This window comes from Cervus canadensis, chromosome 33, assembly GCF_019320065.1.
Source record: "Cervus canadensis isolate Bull #8, Minnesota chromosome 33, ASM1932006v1, whole genome shotgun sequence".
NCBI lineage: Eukaryota > Metazoa > Chordata > Mammalia > Artiodactyla > Cervidae > Cervus > Cervus canadensis.
The window spans coordinates 16,392,802-16,413,876 of NC_057418.1; the positions used below are offsets into that span (position 1 = coordinate 16,392,802).

The following is a 21,075-nucleotide window of genomic DNA, read 5'->3' on the forward strand; positions in this document are numbered from 1 at the left end:
CGTTACTGGAGTTCATATGTTGAAGCTATAAAACAAATAGAAGCAGCTTGTCCTGCTGTAGTGGATCGATGTGGTTACTAACCACAGTGAGTTAAGTAATGGATATTTTTAAATTGAGCCTAGCTGTAGTTTTATATATTATTAGCCCAGTTTCAAAAGAGCTTTTTATTGTATGAAATATCAAAGAGTAGGGCTGGGCAGAACTCCAGAGAGTACTGTAATAGTAATGAGTCGCCAGTGTGTGGGAAATCTTTTTCAACCAGGCTTTTAGAGTCAAGTTGGCCTGTCTGGATGATCCCCATTCTTCAAATGAGTTGTTTTCTTTCCCAAAGGAAAAGAAAGATTTTTTAACAGTGTATGTATTCTACAGTTGCTTTTGCTAAGAAAACCCAACTATGAAGACTGTCTATGGGTTCTTTCCTTGGGAAGGTTTCTTTCTGGCTGTGAGCATAACTGAAATGGAACCCAAGGACTTAAGTGACCATCAGTGTGTAGAGGACCAAGTTTGGAGATGGAAAAAGTCACGGCTAGATAAGAAAAAAAAAATTGTGTTTAGCTTTCTGAGCAAGAAGAATGAAAGCAACGACTAATTTTGACAACAAACCTAAACCAAAAAGACTTAACAGCTTTTGATAATAGGTTCCTGGGAAATATTGATTGAATTAAATTGTAGATAAGCTCAAATGTAGTCCATAAGCTCCCAAAACACAGAGTGTGTCTTATTGGCTGCCTGATGCAATACCTAGGAAAAAACTAAAGAGTGAATTCTGGGTAATTCTTTTCTGTTCCTGGGAGACAGACTGTGCCAGACCACATTGGTGTTTGGTTATTTGAGGAACTGTTTCATAGATCTAGAAATTTATCACACATTGATCTTAAGTGCTGTCTTGGCGTTTATACTCCATTTTCCTGGAGGTTCAGGAAAGAGTGAAACGCCAAAGTCAACTTCAGATTTGACTCCAGCCCACTTTTTTTAACTTCCTTCTTAGTTTGTCTATGCATGCTTATTCTGGAAACAAAAGACACGTTTCCAGTCTATAGAGGCTGATAAATGGCTTATGATCCCCTGACACAATATTGTATGGCCAAGGGAAGCAGAAAAGAGAACTGGTGGAGGTCGCCCAGAACATTCTTCTGAGCAGTCCCAGGGAACCGGATGGCTTCATTTTCCCATTCTCTTTCCCCCTCTACTTTCCTTGACTTTACTTTTTACTCATCAGTCGGGTCATGTTTATGTTCTTCCATGCAGACTGCTCTTGTTTGTTTCATCTACAGCTTTTTGTTCAAAAGAAATATGGCTGTCTATTTGAAGAAGTGTGTGTGTGGTGTGGTTTTTAAGGATACATACTCAACTGGGTCATCCTTTCTTGACAGATTAGGAAACTAATTCACAGCATAAAACATTCAACAGTTCTCAAATCCAAGCCTGTCACTAGTTTCATAAACATGAATCAAATGGCACACAACACTGATGGCTTTAATCGGAGACCACAGGACAAATTTTATTTCTTAGTATCGTGCCCAGTATCACACCTAATTTGATCTCTTTCTTATTTTAGTGCATCTAGGGTTTTTTTTAATATACATATATTTAAGTTAGATTTTAGTACTAGTTTCTTAATATTGTTAAAATAGAAAGCAACTTATGGTGCTTAAAAGGTCACCTTTTACTTATCAGGAAAAGAGATGTTCATGGGACACCTTGGACAGGGTAGGGATAAAATATTCAGATCTTCTTATACTATTTAGTTATGACTATAATTCCAGCTAAATCTTCCATAGAAAAAACATGTGTTAAGTCACTGAGTTCTACATGTGTTTTTCCCCGGCATTTTGTTATGAAATTTTTTAAGCATACAGAAAAGTTGAAACAATTTTACAGTAATATCTGTGTATCTACTATCCATATTCTACCATTAACATCTTACTTTGTCACACATCTATCCATCTATGGAGTCATTTTGTTTTTGGATGTATTTCAAAGTAGGTTTATTTCTGCATTCTCATTTGTTAACAAAACCCATATATAAACATGTAAAACAGCACAAAGTGAAAACAATCTCACAAAAGAATGTTTAGCTCTTTTTGAACCCATCTTGTCTGAGTTGGTGAAGAGTATGCTCACACTCCAGTTGCTGGTACTTCACTGCTTTTCTGTTTCTCCTTTCAGCTCATCCATATGAGGTTCTGGGCAGCACTTGGAGGGCTGGTTTCCTGCAGTGCACACTGCTGTTCAGTTGCATGTATTGTTGGTGTGTTTATGGCACGCGCTTTCTGTGGCTGTTCTGACATCTGCCCCTTTCTACTCTGATGAGCTACTGAGGGCAAGGTTTGTCAGTGAGCCAGCAGCTTCCTTCATGAGCATTCTTCCAGTCTGTTTAAAATGACAGATTTACATCCTACTTTATAATGAACCCTCTAATAATTTTTCTTTCCATTTATTTTTATTAGTTGGAGGCTAATTACTTTACAATATTGTAGTGGTTTTTGTCATACATTGACATGAATGAGCCATGGATTTACATGTATTCCCCATCCCAACCGCCCCTCCCAATTTTTTTTTTAATTTCTAGAAACTTGGTGAATTTTTTCAAACTGAGTTTAAGGTTTAATTTTGACTCTTAGTAAAAGATTTAACAATGACTATTTAACACATTCAGAGGAAGAGTCACATTAGCCTTCTTCCACATCTCACCCTCTCCCTCTAATTTCTTTAGAAACATAATTTCAATAATGGGAAATGTAAGGAAGTCAGTTCCTGATGTTAGAAAGGAATTCCCAATTGGTATATAAAGTCCTGTGTATTTAATTAACTACAGTTGGCCCTTCTTTTTTAAAAAATATCACTGGCTGACACCTAGACGTGCAGTGTGCTTCATAGGGCAAAATTAGGTAATAGTCTCTTCAAGGAAATGAAATTTTATATATTTCATGAAAATTAGGGCATTTGTTAGCTTTGAGTCATATTAGATATCCAGTATTTTGTCTTTGAAAAGTACTTTTGAAAACTGTAGCATAATCATTGTGTAGAAAGAATGACTAAAAAGGTTTTAATGATTTTTTTTCTTAAAATCATCAAATGCCTAACCTTGTAAAGCCCTCATTTGAATCACATCAACCACGAGTTTGGTGTTTGTCTCACAAGTAGTTTACAACCCACATGCCTTATCCAACTCATATAAAGTATTTGACTCTAAGAATGTATTTTAAGGATATCAAAGGATATATATTTTGTGAAGCAATTAGAAAAACCTACAGTATTTTCAGAAAAAATCTGAATTATAATCAAATTTTATTTGGCTCTCACAGACACTTAATGAAAACATACTAACTAGTCATTTCTTGTCTTACAAGGTGATTTCAGTTTATGTTCTCTCTGTCTAAATAACCAGACAGATTGTCCTCTTTCTTATGAATTAAAACTAGTATTTCAGAAGAATGTCAAAACTTTTCCTTGTCCAAATAAGGAAAATTAATAGAGAATTTAGCATGCTCAGCAAGCAAATACAAATGTTGCAAATATTGAATACTGATATTATATTCACAGTAAAAACAGTCTTAACAGTAAAGTCTATTTGAATTTTTTAAATTGTAGAAGAGACTTTTTCAGTTCTTTGGTTGAGCCTTTATACTAAGTGTGACTTTCCTTCAGTAGAATTCATTACGGCACTTTCTAAAAGATAATCTTTCATAAACGTTGGTATCCAAAAATCTGTGCTCACTTACCAAACAAATAATGAGCTTCAGGAAGCAACCAAGAGAAGTTCATCAAGTAGCAAGCATTAAATCCTGAGCAGTGTTTATTTCTTTTAAAGTTCTGGACATTTTTTTCTTAATCCCATCTGTTGGACAGCATTCATTTGAGTTGGCCATTAAATTGTACTACTTGGTGAAGCACTGGATAAAGAGAAGACTTTGGAAAGTTAGAGTCACAAGAAAATAAATCATCCACATCAACCGAACACCATAACCCCATTCAGAACATTCTGGTTTGAAAGCAAAATCCAAAGAAATGATTACATTCTGCTTCTATGGAAATCAAAGCAAAAAATTCAAGTATTTTGCTTGGATTTGAATGGAAATCAGCAACTCAGACATGCATCAGATGGTTTTAATTTATTCTTTTGATGTGATTCAGATTTTCACATGAAGGCCAGATCCAGTAATAAATTTTTATCTGAATTCAGATAGATTGTTCTTATAAGCCTATGAGATGATCAACAGTGAGAGGCTTTCACCAGAGTATGGGCATTATTGGGGTTTTTTCAGAATAAAACAAGAAATCAGGAAGCAAAAAGGTTTACTGTTAGTAAATAAACCAATGCTATAAGGAAAAAAATAATATATCTATAAATTAATGATCAATCTTTCTGCAGAATCTTGAACAGCTTTTTAAAGATGTTGGTGGAATTTTTGATCAATGTAAAGTCAAATAACTGGCCTGATCTATTTTTCTGATTATATTATCTTTTAGAGTAACTAAATCTTCATGCCTTTCCTTCCCTGTCCCACCCAATTAATAAACAGAAAAGAATGAAGAAGAAGAGCAAGAAGCAAAAATGGAACTTAAACGCAGACTCAGCAGAAAGGTAATGAAACTGTGACTGTTAATGAACATGTGTATTTTGAGATATACTTCATTTTTAAAATGTAGATCAGTGCTCTACATGTAAATCTGATATTTAGGAATATTCTTATTAACTTACTAGCCATAAACGTTCATATTAGTCTGCTAACTAATCACTGACATTAAAATAAATGTAATACTTACAATGTGAATTATGTTTATAACTAATAATTGCATATTATTCTAATTTTGAAAAGTTGACAATCAAAAGTTCTAAATTACATTTGCCAATTATGAAAATAGCATAATCTGTGTGAAAAAATTTAAACACCATAAGAAACAGAAAAGACTGGAAAATCATGCAAATATCTCCCATTCACAGATAGCCATTATTAACATTTCAATCTATAGTTTTAAAAAATGCTCACACTTTCCACGTGGTCTTTGAAATACTGGATAAATATTTGGTTATTATTGAAGATTCTGAGCTGAGTGAATAATTTATAAACTGAACTTAATCATCCAGCTTGCCTGCTGCAGTGCTACCCAAGTTGGCAAATGGTTTTGCTCCAAAACTCAGACAGTTGTTTCTACTCATTTATGAAAATAAAAATCTGATACTAAGACCATAGCTTTTTTCTTTAAGTATTAAAATAGTAGTAGTCTTCAGAAAAATTAAGCACTATCATAGGTTTCATTTCATTATAAGCACCTTGTTCAGACATTCTTCAGATAAACCTTTCACACCTGAATAAGACAGGAAGAGTAAAATATTATATCTGCAGCAAAGTGTGTGACCTGACCCACATTTAATCTGGGCTGGCTGTGGAGTTCACAGCAAAAGCATTTGCAGGCAGGTAGAAGAAGCACTCCATTCCCATTGGAAGGGTGGAGACTATTTCGAGAGGTTTTGGTTTTGAGTTTTAGGGGAAAAGATCCTCAATTCATCTCTTTTTTCCCTCAAAGAGCCTAAACATCAAATAATAACCAAGCTGAGAAAGATGCTGTAAGCCATTCTTGAGATGGCTCTTCTAGCAATTCACGGCCATTAAGTTACCAGCTCCCTCGGAGGGAGGGCATGGCAACCCACTCCAGTGTTCTTGCCTGGAGAATTCCATGGATAGAGGAGCCTGGAGGGCTACAGTCCATGGGGTCTCAAAGAGTCGGACACGACTAAGGCAACTTAGCGCGCACGTTACCAACTGCGGATAAGCAGTGACCCCTCCCCCTTGCTCAGTCCACGCCTGTCATACATACAATCTTTTCTCAGTCCGCTTGGGGGCTTCCAGGAGACAACAGAGCTGCCCTACCCCCAATTGCCTGTACTGCCCAGAGCTCCCTCCTCCAGGTGTGAAACATTCCAGAGACCTAATGGCCACCCTGGGACTGATACAGCCCTGAAGGACAGGACCGGATGGAGAATTTCTGACCTGTGTGGCCGTTGGTTACTTGCCTTTGGGGAAGTCGCCAGAGGCAAGGGTTTCTCTACTTCCTTAACCATATCCACCCTGGAAAGGCAGCAAAAAGCTAGCAATATATATATAGGACAGTAACTGAGACGATAACAAAACCACTTAGATTATTCCTTCCTTTGTCCATCACCTACCAGGGCTTTATGAATATAGAAGAAGCCACGTTGCCATATCCCAGGTCAAGCGGGCTCAGTGTGTAGACCCAGACTGTCTAAGAATCCCTGAATGCCTTGAATGTTAGCGCACTGACAGTTTAGCCTCTGGTTTTACTCAAGAGGAAGCTGAGGAAAGGGAATACTTTTGACTACAAAAGCATCCATTTTTTGGTGAGCGTGCTTAATTTTTCCAAAACTTGAGCCCATGCAAATAAGGAATGCTTCCAAAGAGGTCCACTTAGATCATAGATAGTCTGGCTGTATATATATATATAGAGAGAGAGGGTGAAAATGGACCTTTTCTAAAAAACAGAGGACTGAGTCTACCTAACTGACAATACTGTGACACCTCCCAACTGAGAAAGCTTGCAAAATCATGAATCTTTATATTGGGAGTGGATGATACCTGTCAACCAGGGGCTAAGTTTCTTTAGTCTCTTAAGAACCATTTCTGTCTTATTCTTGGGCTTGAGAAGGGTCCAAGAGAGGAAAGCAAATGCACGCAGGGTATGGTAGATTAAATAAAACTGTAAATTTGAATTTCACAAAGACCACAGACAGAATCCACCTAACTGGAAGCGTCCTAAAGGTTGCAGCTGGTTTTAAGCAGTTGTGACCTCCCTAAAGTGCAGTTTTCCAGCAAGTCCTCCATCCTCATTCCTGCACATCAGTTTCTCTGGCGCCAAAGGTAAATGTCAAATCTTGGTCAGGGTCCTTAGACTGTCACAGAAGACTGTTGTAGGCTCACCCTTCACTGGACTATTTCTTTGTTATAACTTTGTGCATCTGTGAATATGCAGGTATAATGTAGAAGGAACAGAGATTTTTATTCTCATTTCTACAGTTTGTAGGGCTTCTGTCTTGATAATTCAATCTTTAAGCCAGCCATTCCATATCTGGATTACTATTGTGTCTGAACTTCTTCCTGTTCCCCATGTCAGAGATGCCAGGCAAGGTGGGGAAGATAGCGTAATGCAGCCAGTTGCCAAAGACTGTGACCTGTCTCACAAGGATGATTTTTATAGCCTCAAAATTAGGGCACACTGCTTTCTAGTTCTCATTAGAAACTCCCAAGATGCTGCTGCCTTTTTTTTTTTTTGATATCTGAAAGTGACCTTATAACTTTGAAGTTCTCTATAGAAAAACATGCCACCATGAGGCTGTAAATGGTTTATTGAACTATCCTTTTTTCTTTATCCTCCTGCAGCTCAGCCTGAGACCCACAGTGGCAGAGCTGCAAGCTCGAAGGATCCTGCGGTTTAACGAGTATGTGGAAGTGACCGATTCACCCGACTATGATCGCCGGGCAGACAAGCCCTGGGCCAGGCTAACACCTGCAGACAAGGCAAGACTTCAGTGGCATGAGCCATGATTTTATTTATTTATGATTTTATTGCTTTTCTGAAATTGCCAGTACCTACTTACCCTCTACTTAGTCATTTTAGGAGATTAAGTATTACCAAATATCCTAATACTTTTCTGCCTTTGATTATTTAAGCCACTTAAGTGATATATTTAATATCCACATAGTTCTTTCAACTGAGTTTCAGAAAAAAAAGCTTATTCTTAGTTACCAGGTAACCTACCTGCAAACAAATCCGAATTGGGGCGGGAGAGTGCTTTCCCACAACCATTATTTATCTTTACTCTTAGAAAATATACAAGTTATTCTTGGAAAAGGTATTGATGTGTATCAAGGCTGGCACACATTTTCTATAAATGTTCAGCAAGTCAATATTTTAGGCTTTGTGGGCCATCCAGTCTTTATTACAATGGCTCAACTCTGCCTTTGTAGCAGGGAAGCAGCCATAGACAGTATGTAAATGAGTGGATCTATATGTGGCCCAATAAAGCTGTATAAAAACAGATGATGAGACAGAACACTCGATGACATAAATCAAAGCAAGATCTTCTATGACCCACCTCCTAGAGTAATGGAAATAAAAACAAAAATAAACAAGTGAGGCCTAATTAAACTTAAAAGCTTTTGCACAGCAAAGGAAACTACAAACAAGGTGAAAAGACAGCCTTCAGAAATGGGAGAAAATAATAGCAAAGGAAACAACTGATAAAGAATTAATTTCCAAAATATACAAGCAGCTCATACAATTCAATACCAGAAAAGCAAACAACCTAATCAAAAAGTGGGAAAGGGACCCGAAGAGACATTTCTCCAAAGAAGACATTCAGATGGTTAACAGGCACATGAGAAGATGCTCAGCATCATGCATTATTAGAGAAATGCAAATCAAAACTACAGTGAGATACCACTTCACACCAGTCAGAATGGCCATCATCACAAAGTCTACAAACAATAAATGCTGGAGAGGGTATGGAGAAAAGGGAACACTCTTGCATTGCTGGTGGGAATGTAAACTGATACAGCCACTGTGGAAGATGGTATGGACACTCCTTAAAAACCTAGGAATAAAACCACCATATGATCCAGCAATCCCACTCCTAGGCATATACCCTGAGTAAATCAAAACTGAAAAAGACACATGTACTCCAGTGTTCATTGCAGCACTATTTACAATAGCTAGAACATGGAAGCAACCTAGATGTCCATCAACAGATGAATGGATATAGAAGCTGTGGTACATATAGATATTGGAATACTACTCAGCCATAAAAAGGAACTCATTTGAATCTGTTCTAATGAGGTGGATGAAACTAGAGCCTATTATATAGAGTGAAGTAAGTCAGAAAGAGAAATATGAATATCGTATTCTGACACATATATATGAAATCTGAAGAGATGGCACTGATGAATTTATTTTCAGGGCAGCAGTGGAGAAACTGACATAGGGAACAGATCTATGGACATGGTGGGAGGGGAGAAGGGAGAAGGGGAGATTTATGGAGAGAGTAACATAGAAATTTACAATACCATATGTAAAATAGATAGCTAATGGGAATTTGCTGTATGGCTCAAGGAACTCAAACGGGCTCTGTGACAGGCTGAAGGTTGAGATGGGGAGGGAGATGGGTGGGAGGTCCAGGAGGAAGGGGACACGGGTGTATCTATGGCTGATTCTCCTTGATGTATAACAGAAAGCCACAAAACCCTGTAAAGCAATTATCTTTCAATTAAAAACTTTAAAAAAAGCAGACGGTGGACCACATTTGGCCTGTGTGTCGTGGTTTACCAACCCTCAATCTCTTTCATGCCTCACAGTTCAGAAAAACTGCAATATATAGAGGGTTCCATCATGAAGAAAGACAGTTTTATGAGTATTATGGTTACATAGTTAAAGAATTTTGCCAATCAGTTGTTTGCTTTTACATTTTTCATTTTACAGTTTTCCTGATTTCCCAAATAATGGTTTCTAATTTTTGTCTCTGAACAAAATTTGGTATCAAATAAACTCATGCCATACACAGTCTTAATATTAGAACTAGGCATTTAGTTACACTCTATGCTGACACCATTTAATTGAATTCATTCTGTAAAGCACCTAGTATGTGTCAGGCTCATATTGGAAATATAGAGTCAGTAATTCTTAGCTCATAAGAAGTGAAAACTAGGAAGGAGTAAGGTTACAAAGGAAGAATGAAAAGGGAATTCTGGAGGCTGGGAATAGCGCCCAAGAAAGCCAATCAGTCCCTCATTGGAAGGACTGATGCTGAAGCTGAAACTCCAGTACTTTGGCCATCTGATTCAAAGAACTGACTCATTGGGAAAGACTCCGGTGCTGGGAAAGATTGATGGCAGGAGGAGAAGGGGATGACAGAGGATGAGACAGTTGGATGGCATCACCAACTCGATGGACATGAGTTTGAGCAAGCTTCGAGAGTTGGTGATGGACAGGGACGCCTGGTGTGCTGCAGTCCATGGGGTCGCAAAGAGTTGGACACGAATGAGCGACTGAACTGAACTGAAGCCAACATGAAGGGCCATTAAAAAACACTGAAATGAAATGTCTCTGAGGTGGGGAAAGAGAAGAGTTAGCCCAGCAGCCTGGGGAGGGGAGTGTCAGCTCACAAGTGGTTGGTTACGTAGTGAGAGGAGGCATTTTAACAGACTGACAGGTGGAAGCCTGACTGTACTGGGAACCCTGAGAATAAAACACAGTCCAAGAGTCTTGCTGTGAAGAAGAGGTATAAGGTGGTCACTTGAGGGAGAATGATTGTGGATGCTGCAAGCTTGAGTGAGTAGATTTGGAAAATAAGAATATCAAGAGAATGATTTTTACCTAACCTGTGGGAAATACCCGAGCAATCTTTTATGCCATGAGAAAGGAGCCACAAGAAAGGGAAAGGTTGCCTCTGGGAGAAAAAGTCAGTAAGTGATAGAGTGGCGCATAATCAATGGAGCAGCAAGTCACTGCTTATGCAGAAAAGGTGAGGGGAAAACCCTTGAGGGTGGGATGGTCAGCGAGGCGGAGGAGGGTGCACCAAAAGAGGAGGCTTTCCCAGGCAGGTGGAATCATGCGGATTGAGGGCAGCCACGGGGGCGTGAAGGAGACTGTGATACTCAGGCCCTGGGTCAAGCCCACCATCAATCACTACCATGTTTCCTGAAGGAATTAGTCAAGTTTATGGGTTTCCAAGAATTGCCTATAAACTACTTAATGTGGTCTCTTGCCCTTAGGCAAGAGAGATTCAGGTCATTGACTGTTACTCAGCTGACAGATGGGCTTCTGTGGAGGGTCTGAAGTGGCTTGTTTACATGTCTGGTGTCTTGGTGAAAAGTGAAAAGAAAGTGTTAGTAACTCAGCTATGTCTGACTATTTGGGACCCCATGAACTGTAGCCCCCCAAGCTTCTCTGTCCATGGGATTCTCCAGGCAAGAATACTGGAGTGGTAGCCTTTCCCTTCTCCAGGGGATCTTCCTGACCCAGGGATCAAACCCAGGTCTCCTGCATTGCAGGCAGATTTTTTACCATCTGACGATGTCTCAGAGGCTCGGCGTAGCCCTGGGCTCAGCTGGGGCTGTCTACCAAACCACCGACAGGTGGCTTTTTCAGCATGGTGGCCTCAGAGTTGTTGTCAGATTTCTTACATGGTGGCCGGCTTGTCCCAGAGCACGTGCCCAGAGAAAACCAGGTAAAAGCTGCATGGATTTTTCTGACCCAGCTTTAGAAGGCACCCAGCCTCGCTTTCCCAACATTCTGTTAGTTCTAAGCAAGTCATAAGGTCAGCTCAGATTCAAGGGGAGGGTAATTAGCTCTACCTTTCAGTGGGGGAATGGTGGCAAGGTCATATTGCAGAAGAGTGTGTGAGCTGGAATTATTATTGCTGCCATCTTTGGAAAACACAGTTTGCCATTCCCACCATTCCCAGTTATTATGTTACTCAAACGTTGAACTTCAGAAAGGCAGGTAGAGGGTGGCCAGGTAAATGAGTAGAAATCACGTGCAAGTGCACAGTGTACAAACAATGAGAGTCTAAATGATTAACCACCCTCTTATGGGAACTGCATTTTCCCATATGCTCGAAATAGTCCTTCTTAACCCTTGTCTGTTATTGGAAGGTAAAGTTTATCCACCTCGAGCTATAATAACAGAGAGGGTTTTTCTTTTAAATTTTGTTATTGAAACAAAAGTAGATTTTTGTGCTGAACTTGTAGGCTGCAGGGGAGATGTATTTGGTCAAGTTTTATTCTGCAGGCTTAATGTCTGTTCATGAGTAACTTGTAAGCACATGACATTCATGTCTCCCCTGCCGATTAAACCCTGAGCAGCAGAGCTAAGCCAGGGGCCTCTCTACCCATACACGAGACTCATTTTCTCCCTTTCGCATTTTCTCTCCCCTTAACCCTGAGATTCTGAAGGTCTCAATGACTGCATTTTTAGAACTGGATTTGTACTGTAGGGTTTTTTTTTCTTCCTTAAAGGAAAATAAGAACAGTTTCTTTTTGGATAGAAAAAAATGTTGTATACTTTTTAAAGATAGAAAATAGAAAAAAAGAATTTAAAATACTTCTTTTGCTATATAACACATTGTAAATCAACTATACCTCAAAAATTTTTTTAAATAAAATAAAAATGCTTTTAATATATAGTACTTTGTATACACACAGGTGAATGTGTTCATTGGCAGAAATCAGAATATTCAAAAATACAAGGCGAGGAAATAACAATTGCAGTGCACATCAATGCATGATATTTTTAAGAGCTTCTAAAAATATTGTTTTTAACCTAACACTGGAAAAAGTTTATTTTCTCTTGATGTTAAAAGATATGTATAGTGAAATGTTACTTATTGCCCAGAGATACTAAAAGTATCAACAGTCTTAGGATATATTTTATTTTAGAATGAAAACGTATGCTAATCACCACTATTATAAAAATCATTTCTGGGTTTCTGTTGCTTTTTACCTTAAAACATTTCATAATATATAATAAGATTTATAATAATATAGTTTTAGTTCATTGATAATAAAAACTTGTATTTACCTTTCATATTAAAATGTTTTGCTTTTGAACTATATATCCCATTTAAGGAAAAAAAAAAACTATTGAAAGTAAATATTTCTACCTCTGCTTTCAAATAAACACTGAACTTCCTGCCAGGCTAAAGAAGCCATCTTTTCTCTTTTGTTAGTGCTATTTTCTTAGTCCCACTAAGATACCACTTTGCATTTAAAATTTCTTTGAACTTCACATGTAAAGAAAAGGAATCAGTGTCAATTAGTCAATAACCAATCAATGCCCAGTCTATGAAAACACTTGTCAGGCGCTCTGGGAAATGTCATAAATCTGGTGTGTGTTAGTCACTCTTTGCAACCCCATGGACTTTATAGCACACCAGACTCCTCTGTCCATGGAATTCTACAGGCATGCATACCGGAGCAGGTAGCCATTCCCTTCTCCAAGGGGATTTTCCCAGCCCGGGGATTGAACCTGGGTCTCCTGCATTACTGGCGGATCTTTACTATCTGAGCCACCAGAGAAACCCTCAAATCTGGAAGTCGCGTTAAACTGCCCACAATGGGAAAGAGAAGTGGTGGGGGAAATGCCTTGTTAATTGTAAACTCGATTGAGCTTAAGTCACCTTTAAGGTAAAATTTTTTATTTTAGAATATCTTTGCTCGGGTGGGTTTTTCAGTCACTTAGTCGTGTCCGACTTTTGGTGACCCCATGGCCTGCGGCATGCCAAGCTTCCCTGCCCTTCATCATCTCCTGGAGTTTGCTCAAAACTCATATCCGTTGAGCCGGTGCTTGGGTAGAGCACTAGAAACAAATACACATATGGTAAGATACATGTGGCCTATATAACCTACATGTGGCCTATATCAGTGTCTGTGCTGAGGTAGATGAACCCTAAGGTGACAAGTAGAGCCAGAGAAGGCCATCAACTTGGCTTGAAGACCAAGGCTCACACAGCAGTTGTCATCTCCCTGGGGTCGGCCATGGAAGCTCCAGGGGTGGGAAAGGCAGGCTCTAGAGCTGGGTGCTTATGGATTTGATTCCTGCTTGGCCACTTGATAGATGTTTGACCTTGGCCAAGTCATTTAACTTGGGTTTCCTCAAATTATATCTATCTTGAGAATCAGGTAGGTTATTTGTGAAGTTTCAGCTCATCAATAAATGGTAACTCTTACCAGTATTACATTCATGGTCAGGCTTGATAATTTAAGCTTTGTTCCCCATTAGTGACATTTTCACTACTCATTGAAGCCTCAGTTTACAGTCTAGTCTAAATTTATCCAATGAAAGAGAATCCAACATTTTTCAGATGATACATGGGTTTGTCCAACAAGTTACCCAATAGTCATTTATTAAAAACCTCCTAATGGTTGCAAAGAGTCGGACATGACTGAGTGACTGAACTGAACTGAACTGAATATATTATCTTAGATGCTGGGAACATAAGAATGAATAGAACATACCACCCTTTCAGGGATAGTATCTAAACAGGTCCTAGGAAAGACTGAGATTTTAATTCCATACAGAGATCTTCTTTGTGCTTTTCCAGACAGCTGAGTATACGTACCTACCCATGGCATTGATCTTTATGAGTAGTCAAGAAATCCTCTCCATGTTAAATATCAGATTTTTACTAAAGAAATAAATAAAAGACATGAAAATGATGGGAGTTCTAGTTCTTCCTGGCTTCACAGATTATGTTATTTGAGAAGGCAGCAAGGTCCGTGTATTCAGCAAATCACCTGTTGCCTCTGGCCAGGCTGACCCTTGAGTGGACTGGGAGTGATATGTAGATGTTCTGTTACCATCATCACAAGTCAGTTTTAAACCTAGTTCCAGTCTTTTTTAAATTTTTCTTTGTCCTTTCTATAATTCTCATGGTACCAAAATTACTCCTCGATGCCAGTACTGTCTTCTGTGGGCTTGATTTGTTTCAATCTTAGAAATACCTAGTTTGGGCTGAATGACTTCCTGTGGTTGATAGAACTTAGCACCATTCAGGCTCCAGTCCCACTAACTCTGCCTACCTCTTCCTGTCGCATTATCTTTCAAAAAACTATCAGCCCCAGGACTTTCCCGGTGGTCCCGTGGTTGAGACTCCATGCTTTCAATGCAGGGGGCACGAGTTCAATCCCTGGTCAGGGAATTAAGATCCCATATGCTTCAGGGTGAGGCCAAAAACAGACAAAAACACACACATAAAAACAACTCAAAAAAATATCAGTCTCATTTACACTTACGTGAATAGTTATTAGACTTCAATTCTGGTCTTATTTGTATAGAAAAGATTTAAGATTATTTATTGTCCGTGAATTTCCCTGACATAAAGGGCATTTAATTACTTTTTTTTTCCCTTTCAAAACTCTTTCAGGAAACTTTCTCTTCAAATGGTAAGAGGAAGTAACTTATGGAATAAAGCTGTGGTCTTTGTTTGGTAGATTTTTAAAATGAGTATTGCACTCCTTTAACTTCCTAGAGTCACATCCTCCTGATGTATATTTTCAAACAACCAGCCCCTGTAATTTCACATCATATTCGTTGCCTATAATTGACTCATCATTTCTAATTACAACCAACACACACAGCATGGAAATCTGAGACAATTATGTGGATGACATAGGCCCTGAAGTTCATTTTATTAGAAAGAGTGTGAGACTTGAAGGGCCTATCTGTCACCATGCAGAGTCGTCACAATATTATTGACTGTATCTCTGTGCTATACATTACATCCCTATGACTCATTTATTTTATAACTGAAAGTTTGTACCTCTTAATCTCTCTCTCCTATTTTACTCATCCTTCTCCCTACCCCTCTCACCCCTGGCAACCACCAGTTTATTCTTTGTATCTATGCATCTGTTTCTGGTTTGTTGTGTTTGTTCCTTTGTTTTTTTAGATTCCACATATAAATTAAATCATATGGTATTTATTTTTCTCTGTCTGACTTAGTTCACTTAACATAGTACCCTCTAGGTCTATCCATGTTGTTGCAAATGGCAAGATTTCATTATTTTTATGGCTGAGTAATACTCCATTGTGTGTGTGTGTGTGTGTGTGTGTATGTGCATATACCACATCTTCTTTATCCATTCATCTATCAGTGGACACTTGAGTAGATGAAGGAAAGCTTTTTGATAGATGTTAATTGGTGATGAGTAGAGAGTCTTTGCTCGTTTTCATACCTGTTTCTTTTTTGGTTGGGTTTTTGTTGTTGCGCTCAGCCTTTCTTTAGTTGCAGTGAGTGGGGTCTGTTTTTCCTTGCAGTGCACAAGCTTCTCATTGTGGTGGCTTCTGTTTCAGAGCACAGGCTCTTAAGCATGGGCTTCAGCAGCTATGGCATGCAGGCTTAGATGCCCCTCAGCATTTGGGATCTTCCCAGACTAGGTATCGAACCGATGTCCCCAGCATTGTGAGGCAGATTCTTAGCCAATGGACCATCAGGGAAGCCCCATTCTTCACTATTTTAGCTCCTGGTTCCGGGTATCAGTTTTTTACACTGAGTAAAGAAGAGTGTCCTTACTGTTGATCTCATTTGTGAAACAAGATATGTACTCTTATCACAGGGGACTTGGGCCCTGAAATATATCTCTACTGGATTCATCCTCTTTCAAAAGCCAGTGGCAAGAACCATTGCCACAGTTCCCAGCCTCAGGTTCCTCATAGAAACTACAGGTTCTGAGGAATAGATTTGGAGAGAAAAACAATCTGCGACTACAGGATTTAAACATAAGATTGAAAGCAGCATTGGGGAAAAGCTTATATATTGCAGAGTGATCGCTAGTGATGGGACAAAGCCAGAGAGAAGCCTCAGGGATTTCTTCTGTTTTTTTCCTTTTCTAAAATACATCATTTTCCAACCACAAAGTGTGTATGCTCTGCTCAGTCGTGTCCAACTCCTTTCGACACTTTGGATTGTAGCCAGCCAGGCTCCGTGGGATTTCTCAGGCATGAGTACTGGAGTGGGTTGCCATTTCCTCCTCCAGGGGATCCTTCTGACCCAGGGATCAAACGTGCATCTCCTGTGTCTCCTGCGTTGTAGGTGGATTCTTTACCTGCTGAGTCATCGGGGAAGCCCCACAATCACAAAGTAGATTTTCTTATCACTGTGGTTTGTAACTTCATTCTGTGTTTCAGCTGAGAAGTCCGTTTCTCAGAGGTTCTGAGGATGCTTTTTATGAGTATTTTTTCATTTACAAAACATCTTCATAAGGACTTCCCTGGTGGTTCAGTGGTAAAGAATCTGCCTACCAATACAGGGGACTCAGGTTCGATCCCTGTTGCAGGAAGACTCCGCATGGTTCAGGGCAACTAAGCCTGTGAGCTGCAACTACTGGCCCGTGCATTCTAGGACCCATGCTCCATAACAAGAGGAGCCACCACAATGAGAAGCCTGTATACACAACTAGAGAGTAGCCCCTTCTTGCTGCAGCTAGAGCAACCTGCCCACTCCCAGCAACAAAGATCTCAAGCAGCCCCCCCCAAAAAAACTTCTTCATAGAAAAATTAGAAAATAAAGATAAACATAAAATTGAAACCACAAAACCATCCATGATCTAGCCAGTATTGTTAATGATAACCAGTGTTAACATTTGGATGAATATCTCAGCTTTTCAACCTGTAAGCATCTCTTCCAACCCCAGCATGTACACAGCCTGGATTATGTGTTCAATAAATAATAATGGAAACAGCATTCTCCTCGATATTTTCTTTGAGTGGCTTTGAGTGCTGTGCTGAAATGTTTCATTCTAATTGTCTAAACTTTCAATACCAAAGAATAAATAGCAATTGCCTTCTCTGTAGCTCTGTGGCAGCTTGTCAAAGCCATGTTGCTGTGGGTGGTATGAAATGCAGAACTTTCGTAGGAAAATTATACTGTTTCTCAGAAAAACTCATGACCTGTGCTTGCCTTGTGGTCATCGAGGATGCGGTGGGTGTGTGACTCATAGATCAGGCCCCAGGGTGGGTTTGGCAAAAGCCCCCTTCCTCTCTTGCCTCGTCAGTGACACTTGCAGGCGATCTGTCCTGGTTTTTGTTTGGCTGCAGTATTGATACTACATTTATCCCATCTTTAGAGGTAGGAACTCGAAATTCCTTTCTTCAAGATACTTCATAAAAGAATGTCTGCTTCATTGATTCTATATATGCTGAGGAAATGTGTGCTCTAACTAGTAATTCTGTTTATCTATTGTTTCTTACTTAGGCAGCGATAAGGAAAGAACTAAATGAATTTAAAAGCACAGAAATGGAAGTTCATGAAGAGAGTCGACAGTTTACCAGGTAGGTAAACAAGAAAGATGCAGTTGGGCAAAGTAAAAGTGGGTAAGATGGTAAATTTTATGTTACATGTATTTCACCACAATTTAAATTTTTTTTAATATAGTTTAGCACAACACCATCTAGTGAACATTTCTGAAATTAAGTCCTTTTTTGTTTGTTTGTTTTCTTCCAAAGAAGTCTAAATCATTCTAGAGGGCTGTGTTTTGGTTTCTTTTTTGGTTTTATATTCTGGTCCAAAAAACAAGCATTAGCATCATTTATTCTGCTCTTAAAGAGACTCAGTTGAAGTTTTATGCCCAGAACAGATGCTGGTGAAAGTGAGTGTGGGCACAGACATGTCTACTTTGGACTCACAGTAGACATAGCTTAGAAAGGGTAGAAGCTCAGTTTTTAGAAGGCATAGCTTAGAAAGGAATCTGATGTTTACTGATGCCACAGAAGTTCACTATCGTCCTACCATTTCTTCTGCCAACACACTTCAGTTTCACAGGCTGCTAAAACTGGAAGAGGCTTGAGTGATCATATAGTCTGAACCACATACTTCATAGGTGTTGTTCTGTGTTTCTCTCTCATGGGTTTAAGTGCTTTGTTATATGTGTGTGTGTGTGCTCAGTCATCTCTGACTCTTTTGCGACCCCATGGACTAGAGCCCGCCAGGCTCCTCTGTCCGTGAAATTTTCCAGGCAAGCTTCTTTTCCACTACAAGAACCTTGGAGTGGGTTGCCATTTCCTACTCCAGAGGCTCTTCCAACCCAGGGATCAAACCCGTCTCTTGCATCTCCTGCTTTGGCAGGCAGATTCTTTACCACTGAGCCACCTGGGAAGCCCCTTTGCTATACAGAACAGACGTTATATAAGATTTTTCAAAGAATTTGCATGTCAGTCAAATCTTTGAAGCCTGTTGTTGTTCAGTTACTAAGTGGTGTCCTACTCTTTGCAACCCCATGGACTACAGCATGCCAGGCCTCCCTGTCCTTCACTATCTCCCAGAGTTTGCCCAAGTTCATGTTTTGAGTCAGTGATGCTATCCAACCATATCATCTTCTGCTGCCCTCTTCTCCTTTTGCCTTTAGTCTTTCCCAGCAGTAGGGTCTTTTCCAGTGATCAGGTGGCCAAAGTATTGGAGCTTCAGCATCAGTCCTTCCAATGAGTATTCAGGGTTGATTTTCTTTAGGATTGACTGGTTTGATCTCCTTACTTTGAAACTTAAATTGTTTAAAAAAAAAAAAAACATACTGGGACAGATGACTGCATGAAGAATACCATGGTAGATCTTTCTGGAAAGCAAATACTGATCCCCAAACTAGAAACAGCCTTTGTAGGGCAGCCTTACATCAGGGTGTGATGGTATCTGCAGTGGGTTTTGTTTTGTTTTCTTGGTAACAACTGATAGGAAGGTAAGCTTTAAAGGTTTTTCCCACGATATACTGGTTAACACTCTTTAAAATGTCTTTGAAGACATTGGTGGGGGAGTGGGTGAATTAGATGAAGGGGATTAAGAGGTACAAAATACCAGTAATGTACAACAAAGTAATGTACAGCACAGGAAATATAGTCAATAATATTGTAATAACTTTCTATAGTGACATATGGTAACAGACTTATCATAGTGATCACTTCATAATGTATAAAAATACTGAATCACTTAATGTTGTATAACTGAAACAAATATAATTCCCAGGTAAGTCAGCTGGTAAAGAATCTGCCTGCAATGCAGGAGACACCCCCCCCCCACCCCCGCTTGATTCCTGGGTTGGGAAGATCCCCTGGAAAAGGAATAGGCTACCCACTCCAGTAATCTTGGGCTTCCCTGGTGACACAGACTGTAATGAATTCGCCTGCAATGTTGGAGACTTGGGTTCAATCCCTGGGTTGGCAAGATCCCCTGGAGGAGGACATGGCAACCCACTCCAGTATTCTAGCCTGGAGAATCCCCATGGACAGAGGAGCCTGGCAAGCTACAGTCCATGGGGTTGAAAAGAGTCGGACATGACTGAGCAATTAAGCACACACAAGTCAATTACAGTTCCATTTTCTAGAAAATTAAATTTCCAGAGAAGGAAAAAGTGTTCATATCACTGAGATAAATATTCCTTGCTTAGGTGTTCTTTAAAACTTGGCAGTAAAGCAAATGTCTCCTGGTATTTTTCCATTAATTTATATTACATCATTAGTGTTGCATTATGGTCAAGATATATTTAGGCTCTGAGACTTATAAAAATAATACTTATGATTTTGAAATTGTTTTCAGTATTTCTTTAAACGCTAAGAGGTTTGGTAAATGCCGCTGAGTCTTATCAAAATAATACAAACATATGATAATGTTTTACATTTAGAAAATTGCTCATATGGAAGATTATGGTGCTCTTAGCCCCAGCCATCCTTAGAGGGAATAAACACGCCATGAATCATGACCTGGCTCTTTAAATGGAACCTGACATAGAGCAACTCAATTATTAGCCTTTCTCATTAGCGCCAGGCGTTATCTGCTTATATCAAGTAAGCCTTCCCTTCAAAATCTAAACCTATTAGCTGCCTGCGGATTTAGGGTGGTTAATAAAAGGGTTGAGACAGCACTGCTTCGTCTGCCCAGGCACCTCTTTATCCAGAAATAATCTCCCACACAGTGATGTGTTAGTCAACTCTGGGAGCACCCATTCCCACATTCCCATTCCCTTCCTTGGCTCTGATCTCCAGAGAGAGTCATAAAAAGCTGGTGACATTGGTTGTCTCTGGGAGGGAAACTGGATGACTAGGGACCAGGCAGGGTGGGGAGATGACACAACTTACCCTTCTGAACCTTTTGGATTTTTGAAACATAAGAATGTATCACCTTGTTGAAAATGTTTTTAAATTTAGAAAAATGAAGGATCCATTTCCAAAGTTGTCTTTCTGTCAATGAGGTTTCCAGCATGGTGGCTTTTCATGAGTAGTATGCTGGTACTAATACCACGACATGCCTGCTATGGGTGTACCGAGAAGACACCTCTAAAAACTCCATCATGAGTATATGTTCTCTGAACGTTTGACCTGAAGATGGATTGTAGCCCATCCATCCATCTAGAGTGGAAAGATCCACTCTTTCATCTGCTTCTCCCAGTTTCTCCAGATACCTCTTGAAATTGAAATGCATCCTAGGGCCATCTGAGAAGCATGAGGATTAGTGGTCCGTATAAGAGTTCATCCTTTGGCTTGCAAGATACCAAGCTCTAACTTCTATTCTTTAGAAC

The 21,075-nt window shown here is 39.4% G+C and overlaps 1 protein-coding gene across 5 annotated transcripts in view; it reads left to right on the plus strand.

Moving 5' to 3' along the window:
* The window catches only part of PHACTR2 (phosphatase and actin regulator 2), a 291,012-nt gene that overhangs the window by 255,898 nt on the left and 14,039 nt on the right, over nucleotides 1-21,075 (plus strand). For all 5 annotated transcript variants that reach the window (XM_043456807.1, XM_043456804.1, XM_043456806.1 and 2 more), the window contains 3 exons: nucleotides 4,528-4,589; nucleotides 7,402-7,539; nucleotides 17,769-17,845. In XM_043456807.1, coding sequence (XP_043312742.1) covers nucleotides 4,528-4,589; nucleotides 7,402-7,539; nucleotides 17,769-17,845 — 277 coding nt within the window. The remainder of the gene's footprint in view (nucleotides 1-4,527; nucleotides 4,590-7,401; nucleotides 7,540-17,768; nucleotides 17,846-21,075) is intronic.